The sequence below is a fragment of the Ziziphus jujuba genome, chromosome 11 (assembly GCF_031755915.1).
Source record: "Ziziphus jujuba cultivar Dongzao chromosome 11, ASM3175591v1".
NCBI classification, from domain to species: Eukaryota; Viridiplantae; Streptophyta; class Magnoliopsida; order Rosales; family Rhamnaceae; genus Ziziphus; species Ziziphus jujuba.
In genome coordinates this window covers 10,543,187-10,555,799 of record NC_083389.1, presented here as the reverse complement: position 1 = coordinate 10,555,799, position 12,613 = coordinate 10,543,187, and the positions used below count along the sequence as shown (strand labels likewise).

Here is a 12,613-nt window from a genome sequence, read left to right as displayed (position 1 = left end):
TTTTCCAACCTTGTAGCCCTTTAAGTTCATCTTCTTCTATCAAAGAATTTTTTTTTCATTTTCAATATCTTTGGTTTAATTGTTAAACCAAAACCATTTACATTTTTATATGGTTTTTTTTTTCTGCATATTTTTTTATCCATAATATTATATTTGTGACTATTAATCCTTAGTATAAGTTGATTAATTAAAATATATATATAATATAATATATATTCAATTTTTTTTCAATTGTTGCTATCAAACTAATAATTAATTCATTAAATAAATTAATGTTAAAATTTTAACAAGTATTATTTGATAATCTATTCGAATTCACCTTTTCCCATTGAATTTTTTATGTAAAACAATAAAACAATTAAATACAAATAATTAATATTTATCAAATAAATAATGATCACCACACCAACAACAGATAACAAAACTTAACCAAAAAATGAGATTTTTTGTACCTAATCATTTTGGAACTGGAACATTCCATGCGCAAACTAGTATAAGGCGTAATATTTACCCAAAAATAAAAACAGTGTGAAGCAAAATGTATGCCCTCAAAAAAATAATTAATAATAAATAAATAAATCATGAAGTACAGGTACAGATTGTATGGATAGTTTTGGGCTTATATTCAGGTCAGGTTCTAACAGGCCTAAGAAGCCCACCTCGTATAGTCCAACTCAATTACCTCTAACTTTAACTGTTTATTAATTCTCCACATGGATCCTTTTAATTTTTTTTTCTTTTTTTTTTTGGGGAAAATAAAAACTTTTTTAACCATGCCAACAACATTAAAATCCTACATGCATAAAATAATTTCATGCCTTAAAAAAAAAAAAAAAAAGACACCAAAATTAGCATGTAAATATGTACATATATATTCTTCTTCGGAATCTTTGTCCTCATCAAAGTTACTCTAAACTATAATACATATATATATATATGTACTTCTTTTTTCTACTGTTTCTGTAAAGGTTTACAATAAATATGGCCACTGATTTAAAAACACATCTCTTTAAATATTTTGTATGTTATATATTATTTTCCTCACATTTTTATAATCTTTATGCATAAAAATTATAATTCATAAAGATGCGTGAGTGCGTGACTAGCACTGCGAGTAGGGTTCTTTTATTTATTTTTTCTGTTGTTATTTTATTTAAAAAAAAAAAGACACTTATTAACACGTCAAAGCTTAGATGAAAAATTCCAAATCCTGCTGGTTATCTGTTTTTTAAAATTTTTTTATTTGAAAATCAATCTCTCTCTAATTAATTTATTATTAATTAAAATTTTTGCAATTCAATATTGCAATGTGGTTTCTTTATGAGAAATAAAAGAATCATATTCCAAAAAAAAAAAAAAAAAGTAAAGTTGCGTGGTGACTAAATCATGTTTGATACCAAAATAATGTACCCCATTTCATTGTTAGAGTCTTCTTTATTGTAACAATATAATTCTACGTTTACTAAAATTTCGATAAATAATAAATTAAAATTATATAATTAGTTTTCCTTTTATGATTGTAGTATCAATAATTTATTAACCTTTTATATATTATCATATAATTAAAAATTTAATAAATATCACATTATTGATAATATATATATACATATATATTCATTCAAATTTCAAACTAATACACATGTACCTGGATTCATAAAATTCAAACCCTCAACCAGAAACCCAACAAGAAGTTGTGAAATATTACCCAAAAAAAAAAAAAGGAGTTGTGAAGAACAATGTTTTTTTTATTTTTTATTGGAAAATACAAATACAAAATAATTCAGCTTGCATATAAAGAATTCATTACTTCGACCAATGGAATTGTGGAGTACATCTGTACATGGGAAATGTTTGCTTTTTTACTGTTGAAAATGAGTTATTGGATTGCAGTGAGAAATTAGGCAATTTGTGGACCATACAGGGTAGGTCGGTGCATATATGGACTTTGTAGACAGCCTTGTCTCCATTCAATTAATTTTTTGATTTTTATTTTTATTTTTGATCAAAAATTAATTTTTTTCTTTTTTTGTGGTCAAAAATTAGTTTTTCGATCTGAGTAAATTGATTAAATCAAAACCCTAGCTAGCTAGGTAGCTTTGTTTTTTCTTTTTTTCCTCGTTTTGTTGTTTGCTCTTGGGACATTTGGTGGAAAAAAGCTCCAAACCATGGGGCGAACTTTATTGCATTCAAAGGAAGACGAATTAAGCATTGAATTCTGACTTTGTAACCATTCTTTTTAGTTCGTATTTCTATGAGAAACGAAAACGACATGTTTGGAACATTATATTTATACTTCTGCTACATATTTATTGGTCTTGTCTTTTCAATATATATATATATATGTCTATGAATATATGTTTGTGGGAATGCACAAGGACCAGTTACCTACCTCAAATATTTACCAGAAAAAATTACCTACTTCAAAAGTTCAAATATATAAGACTTTAAATATACCCTTCGTTTTTGTTTTTGGGTTTTTGTTTTTCCCAACCAATAGTATAAATAGTATACAGATATATTAATTCCCATTTCAAATAGCTCGAAATTTAAACTAAAAGTTGGAAAAAAAAAATAAAAGATAGAATTTGGTAATATATATATATATATATATGTATACACACATACATTGTTTTTAAAGTATCCGAGAGGTGTAGGTTAAACATAACATCATTTATATTTTGAAAGTTTGTAAAAATGGATATTTAATAAATCAAAACTCTTTTTTATGATTCATTAATTTTATTTTTATTAATATTAAACTTAGATGGAAGTATATGTTGCATAATACAAGAACTCATTTTGTAGTAGATAAGAGAATCAATTTCATCATTAATCTTGTTGATTTAATATATATATATATATATATATAAATAGCAAAATATAAAGTGCATGGACCATGAGGCAAGATTCTCCAAGAGTTAGGTGATTGAAAAAGTGACAAAAGACAAATGCAGCTACTTGAGATAATGTCTGGTTTCAAGGGATCGATACAATTTATAATACCAATATATAAATTTGTGCAATAACATTTTAGATTGAAGATGCTTTTATAATCATGCATGCAAATATATACAAATTTTATATAATATATGTTTTTGTTTAGAATTTAACTGTATACCCGCATTAAAATAATTAAATAGTTATATGTTTGGGAGTATGGTTTGTAGTAGAGTCATTTTGATGATCTATATTTTATTAATCTTTTAACGTGGATATATAAATGATTTTTTTTATTTATTTCTGGAACACCAATTATAAATATATAGAACCAAGGAAAGTATATATATCTATCGACAAGTAGTTGTTACCTATAATTAATCAATCAATCTATGTATATTTTGTGTGGCCAGCAAAAAGTCTATATATATATTGTCTTAGTTTAGAAGAATAACTTAGATTACTGGATTAAAAAGGATTGTATTAGAGCATCAACAAATTTTTTTTTTTTGGGTGAATTAGAGCGTCAACAATTGATTAACTATAATTAATTATTTGTGTTTTAGAAAACTATAATTAATTAATCTATTTATTTTTTGCGGTCTTATTATAGAAGAATAACCATATATGTTGGGATGTCAATTATACAAAATAAATAAATAAAAATAATAAATAAATAATAAAAATAAAAATAAAATGAAAATGATGGTCCCAAAAGGAATGTGGTCCGTGCCATGTTTAAGGTGAGGCTCCTCATCGACTTTATTTGGTTAATGGGTGTGCCAATCTCTGAAAATTACTCCTATTTTGGTATTACTTTCATACTTTATTTTCCAAAACAGTCAAATTAAACTTTGGTGTTTCTTTTCATTTAGACATGGAGACAACAGAGAGAATTGGTTCTTATATTTTAAAAGATATTAAACAATATTTTTATATATAATTTAATTGCAAAATATTATCATTAATTGTATAAATGATAAATATTTTCAGAAAATCACACTAACACTCTTCTTTGGTTTGGGTGTTTTCGCATAAAAAAATTACACCCTTACTATATTTATAATCAAATGTAATATAACTTGTCTAGATTTTCAATTGAGTGGGAAAAAAGTTATTTGTTTCAATTATTTTAAGTTCAAATTGACAGATTACATTTCCAATAAACTTAAAAAAACAAGGAATTAAAAAGAAATTTAATTTAATTTAATTTTTTTAAAAAAAAAGGGTGGCATGAAATATTGGCGAGTTTACCATTGTTACCGTACTTTTCTAGAAAAATAAACGTCAACGGTCTTTTTTACTTTTTTGTATTTTATTTTTTTTCGATTTTAAATTTTTTTAAAGAAAATATTTCAAATGTTGCGTGCGGGAAGAGGCATTGGTCCACGACTACACGCGGTCGGAGAAAAAGATAAAAAATTTTGTCTTAAAAGCCAACACACGGGGGTTCAATTATTTATTTATTTTTGGGAAAAAAACATAACAAAAACAGAAAAAAGTTAAAAATTAAAAAATAAAAACAAAAACAAAAACAAACCAGAAAAAAACACATTTGCAATTGTGTTAAGCCATAGACAACAAAGGCCATTAATGGCCAGCACCGATACAAACAAGAGGCTCTTATTCTTCAATTTCCATATCCGGGTAATACGCTTAAGTTCCGGGCCTCGTGGTCCGAATTGTTTTTTGTTTTTACTGTTGTTTCTTTTATTTTTTATTTTTTTATTTTTTTTTATTTTTTCTCGTTTCTGATTTACAATCTTAATTCCTTTTTTTTTTTTGTTTTACTGATTTGGAGCGAAACGCAGTTTTTATTTTTTTGAACTGGTGGTTTGTGAAGACATTTGGCTCGGAAATCTCAACTGGGTGTCTGTGTTTCTTGGTCTGTTTTTTGTTCTGCATGTTGTGCTTTTGTTTTTTCTCTTGATTAGTTGTGGTTTTTGGAGGCTCGAAATCTGATTTCTTTTTTTTATTTTTTTTATTTTTTTATTTTTTTGGAATTTGTTTTGGATGCGATATTGTAATGCCTGATTCTGTTGCACTTCTTCTTCTTTAAGTGGGAAAGGTGGGTTTTGGAAACACCCGGTCTATCATGTGCTTGTAATTGGTACGTTGGTCGAATTGGAATGGGATTTGATTCCCTTCCTAATTCCTGTACCTTATATTTGTTTATTTATTTTTTTTGGGGCAAAATATGTTTTTTATTTTTATTTATTTGTTTTGATGAATGATAAGGTGGGAGGTAGTTTTTGGTAACCCAGTTTTGTAATTTATTAGAAGATGGTTACTTGACGATTGGCATATGAAATGGGGCTTCTTTTGTTTTTGTTTTTGTTTTTTTTTTTTTTTTAGGGCCGCTTTAATTGAAAAAGTCGTTGATCGGTTTTGTAATACGCAATGAGATTTGATTTCTTCTATTTGTTTATTGATTTTTTTTTTCCCCCATATTAATGATAGCTTTGATTGTTAATTACAGCGAGTGAACTTTTTTTTCTGTTGAGCCCAGTTTTGATTTGGTTTGGATTTTTGTCCTTATTTATCTGAAATTGCTTATACATATGGAGATTTGGTGATTGTGCGATAATGGAAGCTTTTAAGTCGGAAACTTCTTTTTGTTTAAAATGATTGCCCTTCAAATTTCCCTTTTGCCTAATTTATGTTACTCAGCTGAATACCTTCCATATCATAATCCCAATGATTATGTGTGTTTGATCTGTTTCTCTATAGTTTTGTTTTTGTTTAATCTTGTTGCTATCGAAGTAATTCGTTCTAAAGGCCCTAGCCGGTGTTGGCATGGAAAAATGTACTTTATTATTCCACTGCTTCCCTTCGTTATCTATGGAAGATAAATTTGGAAATGGGATTTAATCAAGAGAATAATGAAGACGATGGTTCTTATCGTGGGGAGTTCAGCCAAAAGGATATGACTTGAGATACACATATAATAACTTTTGAGCGTTTCTACAAGCCAAACTTATTTAGTAAATGACACTGATATTACAATTTAGGAAAATTGTCATGGTTTTCTGGTTTGTGGAGAGTATCTATTGCCTTGATGGATCAGAGTTCTATCAAGTCCTTTGTATCTTTGCAGACTTATCAACTTCTCGTTCAATATGCTGCAGTTATCTTTTTGCTTATGAAAGTGGGAAGAGTACTTTTACAGACATATTGAGTTGAGTAGAGTAGGTAGGATATACGTATAGCAAAAGATGAAGAATCTTCCCAGCAGTCAAATCAGAATCTACTCGGTGTTTTTCATATGTGAAGCAACTTCTTGAGTGCACATGTAGAAAAAGAATAGTATAGACTAGTTAGTAAATAGGTTGTGCAATATTTGCTGCTTATGCTATCTTTTCTATCTGGGCACTGGATGAAATTTGATGATATATTATCATAATACCTTAATTGTATGGCATTTGCTACTTTTACTCATTTATTCTTTATGTCATCTGCAGGCGTAATATTCAAAGAAAGATTGACGGTAGAATAATTTGGGAGTGGATGATGGTGTGTTAAATCTTATTTGCTGAGCAACATTGTTGGATTTGAGTCCTCAATGGCTCCTGGAGCCGGTACTTGCAAGGAAGTTCTTGAGTCCCACCATTCAATTTCAGATTATGACATCACAATGTCAAAATCAGAGTCTACTAGTACGGTTACTAAGCCAAGCCCTATTTTGGGAGGAAAACATGGACTTTATTCAACCAATGGCATGCATTATTCAACCAACGGTGTGCATGAGCTACTTGAGTGCCCAGTCTGTACTAGTTTGATGTACCCCCCAATTCATCAGGTATGTTTTACTTGACAATCTTTTTAGTATGTAAATTTCCTCTACTATGGTATCTGTATATAAACTTGTAAAATTGCTTTGTGTTAGTTTAGTAGTAAAAGACTGTTGGATTGAAGGCTTGAACGCATTAGGGTGATTTGAGTTCTACCACTCTTAGATGGCGTTTCCCATTTTTCGTGCTGAGAGGAAAACAATGGTCCATGGTTATTGAGCAATCTTAAAGCAATGTATTTATCATGAAATTCAAACTATATTATTGTCTAACAGTTTCAATTACTTGACCAACTTAATAAATCCTCTTTTTCTCTGTTTTAAAAATTCTATATTATGTTTTTTTCCTCCTTTTATTGAGGGCACATATAGGTTGATTTATGATCTTAATTCTATTTGCTATCAAATAACTAAATTTTCAAATAAGAAAGCTATTCAGTAACAAGTTTGTGATTAATTGTTTTTGAACTTGGATAGAAATTTATTAATTATAGAAATGGATTTTAAGAATTGGTTCGTGTTTCTTTCATGATGATTCAGAAAATTTGTTGTAGATGTAATTTTGTTTGCATGATGGAAATAGCTATCTTGAAATTGATTGGTGGAGTTTTGACAGCTTATAGTTCTAAGTTTGAATTCTGTACACTTCATTGGGTCCATGGGGTCTTTTTTGCACCTTGGAAATGCACAGATGGTTGGTTAGAACGGGTTACAACAGATTATTGGGATACTATATTTATTGTGGAGGTTTCTGTGATATAGATTATTTATGAGATGGTTTCATAGAGTGGTTGCTTAGTTTATGACTAGCTATTTCAAAGGCTTGAAGGAGAATGAATGGCTTGATTTCGAATTGAACAGTGAATATCATTTTTGCTTGATGGATTAATTAACGTGATTTTGGAGTAATGTGGAATGTTGAAATTAATCTTGTATTCATCATCATTTAGTATCTACTGAGTAGCTTTTTTGTTTTAATGTCCTCACTCCTGTTTCTTTTCAATGCTAAATGATAATCTTGTCCTGTGTTATCCTATTGACTTTCTCTCTCTCTCTCTCTCTCTCTCTCTCTCTCTCTCTTCCTGTCTGAATTTTTACAGTGTCCAAATGGCCACACTTTATGCTCAAACTGCAAGATTAGGGTGCACAACTGTTGCCCAACTTGCCGCTATGATCTTGGAAATATAAGATGTTTGGCTTTGGAGAAAGTTGCTGAATCATTGGAACTCCCCTGCAGATACCAGAGTTTAGGTTGTCATGATATCTTTCCGTACTACGGCAAACTTAAGCATGAGCAACACTGTCGGTTTCGTCCATATAACTGCCCATATGCCGGATCTGAGTGCTCTGTTACAGGTGACATCCCAACCCTTGTTGCACACCTGAAGGATGATCACAAGGTTGACATGCATGATGGATGCACCTTCAACCATCGATACGTCAAATCAAATCCACATGAGGTTGAAAATGCAACTTGGATGCTAACGGTAAGTTAAACCATATTAAAATCGGGCATAATCCATGTGACTTTAGAATCTCTGTATAGCCTTAGTGATGTTGTTTTATAACCTAAGTGGTAGCTGTAATGGGAAATCCCATTTTCTTTGCGTTCACATTCAAGTAATTACTTAATTTCTTCTAAGCAGCTTTTCCATTTTTATATGAGAAGTCTGACCAGAAAAACATAAAATGTGTTTGTCTATGCAGGTCTTCAACTGTTTTGGAAGACAGTTTTGTTTGCATTTTGAGGCTTTTCAGCTTGGTATGGCTCCGGTCTACATGGCCTTTTTACGATTCATGGGAGATGATAATGATGCGAAGAAATTCAGCTATAGTTTGGAAGTAGGTGCTAATGGTCGGAAGTTAATGTGGCAAGGAATTCCAAGGAGCATCCGCGATAGTCATAGGAAAGTCCGTGACAGCCAGGATGGACTCATTATTCAGAGGAATCTGGCTCTGTATTTTTCTGGTGGTGATAGGCAAGAACTTAAGTTAAGGGTTACAGGCCGGATATGGAAAGAAGAGTGAGAAAGAGAGAGAATCGGAAAGATGGTAGATGTTTAGGAGCATGTACAGTTAACAAAAAACTATGAAGAGATTGGCTGGTTTTTTCTTTTTTGTTTATTTTTGTGTTGTGGTGATTGGGTGTTGAGGGTATTTTTTAACTAATATCTCTATCTGCTGACTGCATTCCCCAGTGAGAACTCTGTCTGAAGTGTTGGGAATGAAAAATTCAAATGGATCAATTGTGTTTATGAGAAATCAGCTGAACTAATGTGTTTACCTTCTTTTTTCTTTTTTATTGTTTGTTTCTCTCTGTATTTATCTGTGATTCTTTGTGGATTGGAAATTGGAAAAAGTGATTTCAAATGCTAAAACATATTTGCAAGCTCCAACCAGACACTAAAATTTTTAAAGCACCTTACCAAATGCTTGGGAATCATGGGCATCACAATAATTGGAGAAAGTTGGATGCCATGATTTTCTGTGTCCTTGTCTATCATTTTTATTCTTGGAAAAGAAAATTGAAAACTGAAAATCGTAAGAAGTTGGAGATTAATCAATGGATAATATATGCTTCTGCTGCGGAGCAAACCATGCAAAAATCGATATTGGATGGTCTTCACCTCCTGGTTTCTTTCCGATTGTGTCCTGCATTTACTGATTTTGGGCTTCCGGCATTTGGAAGCCCATAAACGCATATTAGGTTTTTAGCCTGCCTTCTACAAGTTTCAAATATATATATCTATACTATAAGTCTATACTATAAAAGAGAAGAGAAGTGATTTTTGGTCTTTTTTACTGTTTATTTTGGTCCAAAATAACACTCTTCCTATGTGTTTTGCCAACCTGTTTTTGGTCCTTTTTTACATGTTTACTTCACCAATCAAATCAAACAAATCCACAAAAAGAATTCCTTCATGAAGATGATATTATAAAACTACCCGACATACCCAAGACTTCCAAATTCGCAAAGTTTGTTCCCCATCAAACACGCCCACTTCTCTAATTCCATCACAGCTAAATCATTCACCAGATATAATCCTTTTGAAAACATGACTGACTTTTTTTACTGTTCTTTTTTTTCTCATATTGTTATTTATTTTAGTTTTTTTTTTTTTTTCGTTGGGGGATTAACTTGTATGGCTTTAGTTTGATTTCAATATTTACTTTTACTATTAAATTTGTTTAATTCAGGTCAATAATGCCTATGTCATTTATTTTATTTACAATATTAAACATAATTACAAATAAAATGATATTATTGTCTATTTCAAATTTTGTCTAATTTTGTCAAAATAAAAAGAAAGTGTGTGATTTTTACTTTTTGATATATGGAAAGGAATTTGAATTTTAATAACTTGGCAAGATTTTTAGTTGCACTCAATTCAACACTAATTCATCAAAAGATGTTTAAATGATTAACTTTTTTTTTTTTTGTTGGGGGATTAACTTGTATGGCTTTAGCTTGATTTCAATATTTACTTTTACTGTTAAATTTGCTTAATTTAGATCAATAATGCCTATGTCATTTATTTTATTTACAATATTAAACATAATTACAAATAAGATGATATTATTGTCTATTTCAAATTTTGTCTAATTTTGTCAAAATAAAAACGAAATGTGTAATTTTTACTTTTTGATATATGGAAAGGTATTTGAACTTTAATAACTTAGCAAGTTTTTGAGTTGCACTCAATTCAACACTAATTCATCAAAAGATGTTTAAATCATTATTTTAATATAATAGTGGTGCTAAAATGATAAAAAGCAAATAGTTATGGTAAAATACAGTGGATATGCACATAATATGATAATAGTCATACATAAGAGTTAGACATTATTTCAACATTAATACAAAATCAGGTTCAAATATCCATTTTATGGTTTGGATGAAAAGAATAATATATAATAGGAGTATTATTAGTAATGCAAAAAAATAGAAATAAATAAAAAGAGTAAAAACAAAGGGAGTACTGGAGTACTGTCAGTAAGAGTTGGATAATAAAGCCATAGATTTATATTTCCATATTTTATTATTATATATCATTTTATTCTAAATAAAATTTAAGGATTTTTATAAAAAAAAAATCAATAATAAAATTATTGTTTTTTAAACATTAATTCTTAATTCAGTAAAGTGTTATTTCAAACAACATTTGTAACCATACAAATTAGAAAATATCACTGAAGTATTACGTTTTGACTACATTTTGGATTTGATATTTACCATATTTGAGTATTGAAGTGTAACAATGTTGTCTATGAGGACAATCAAGTAGCTCTCCTCACACATTGTTTTTTAAAGATTAAATTCCCTAACTCCAATAAGAAATTAAAAAAATCAAATTTTTTATTTAGTAAGTTACTTGAAAATAAAAAAAGTATAGTATAACGAATAAAATATAAAAATAAGATAAATCAATGGCTTAGTTAAGTTAATAGAAATATAACAAATATTAATATTTTTATTTTTTTTACTATATGATGAAAACATAATCCATAATATATGCAAACATCTCTTTTACAATATGATGAGAGTAGCGAGAAAAAGTTTGCTCAGCATAAAGACAAACAAAGAATGATTAATTGGCTATAATGAAATATTCTTTACGTCAATATTGGAATGATAGACAATTGTAACTTTTTGTATACTATTACAAAATACTTTATTTTTAATATCTTACAATAATAGCACTACCATTAATATTTTGTAAAATGCAAGATGTAATAAAAAATAGTTTAAATATTACATATTTTTCTATTAAATTTTGTAACTATCTTATAAAAGTATTAATTGTGCTAAAATATCCTCATTTATAATGCAAGTCCTTTGTGCTTTTGCTGTTCATTTAATTTTTTGCTTAGTAAAAAAGTGTTCTATTTTTTACAAAAATAAATCACTTTTTACGAAATACTTTATATAATTATTTTATTTTAATAAATTTTCTCCTTTCTATTAATATAAAATTAAAAAATTAATTAATAAATAAATAATTTTCAAATTATTATATCATAACAATCATAAAATTATTTTAATTAAAAATATTTTATATAAACTATTAGATATCGAGAGAGAGAGAGAGAGAGAGAGAGAGAGAGAGAGAGAGAGAGAGAGAGAGAGAGAGAGAGAGAGAGAGAGTTTATAGTAAGGACCGTCCTGACCAAATTCCTACGGATAAAAAACGTGATATTTGTAAGAAGTTCTGTTGACCGTTCGATTAAACGGATGGTTCAGATTTTTTTTGGGGGCCATCAGAGGCTTTCTCCTCTCTCTCTCTCTCTCGTGGCTTCTGGGGACTCTCTCTCTCTCTCCCTCTCTTTCTCTCTTCTTCTTCTTCGTATTCTTATTCTGTCTCCACTCTTCCTCCACCACCTCTCTTCCTTACTTCAATGCCACCATTATAATCTTTTTTCTTTCCTGACTCTTTCTTTGTCTCTCTCTGTTTTCTCCTTTTTTTTTTCTTTTGTTTTCTTCTTCTCTTTCTCACAGAATACCAACAAACGCAGAAGCTCAAGGGAAAAAAAAAAAAAAAAAAGCCTAACAGAGAAAGAAAACATGATTTTTATTAGGATTTCGAGAATGCCAATGGGGATTCTGCGAAATGATTGATGTTTCAATTGTGTTATTAATTTTGGGGGGTTTAGGTTTGTGATTTAGGGATTTTGGAATTAGGATGGATGAAGCTCAGGGCAGCTCCAATTCGCTGCCTCCTTTCCTTACGAAGATGTATGCGATGATAGATGATCCTTTAACCGATCTGCTGTGTCATGGAGTTCCAGTAATTAAAGCCTTATCGTGTGGAATCCACTTGAGTTTGCCAGGGATTTGTTGCCCAGATTCTTTAAGCACAATGACTTCAAAATTATTTAATTTTTTTA

The 12,613-nt window shown here is 29.4% G+C and overlaps 1 protein-coding gene across 3 annotated transcripts; it reads left to right on the top strand.

Annotated features, from left to right (window-relative positions):
- Nucleotides 1–4,418: 4,418 nt before the first annotated feature.
- LOC107432321 (E3 ubiquitin-protein ligase SINAT2) lies at nt 4,419–8,989 on the top strand. 3 transcript variants are annotated; one of them, XM_060812848.1, is made up of 5 exons: nt 4,419–4,584; nt 4,749–4,822; nt 6,399–6,736; nt 7,828–8,214; nt 8,435–8,989. In XM_060812848.1, the coding sequence occupies exons 3-5, from the start codon at nt 6,500–6,502 to the stop codon at nt 8,753–8,755; spliced, it is 945 nt and encodes a 314-aa protein (XP_060668831.1). In that variant the 5' UTR covers nt 4,419–4,584; nt 4,749–4,822; nt 6,399–6,499; the 3' UTR covers nt 8,756–8,989. The 3 variants fall into 3 exon arrangements, with proteins under 3 accessions (XP_060668831.1, XP_015898917.2, XP_048321859.1); XM_016043431.4 differs by lacking the exon at nt 4,749–4,822 and having other exon boundaries at nt 4,420–4,584; XM_048465902.2 differs by lacking the exons at nt 4,419–4,584; nt 4,749–4,822 and adding an exon at nt 4,881–5,047.
- Nucleotides 8,990–12,613: the final 3,624 nt, after the last annotated feature.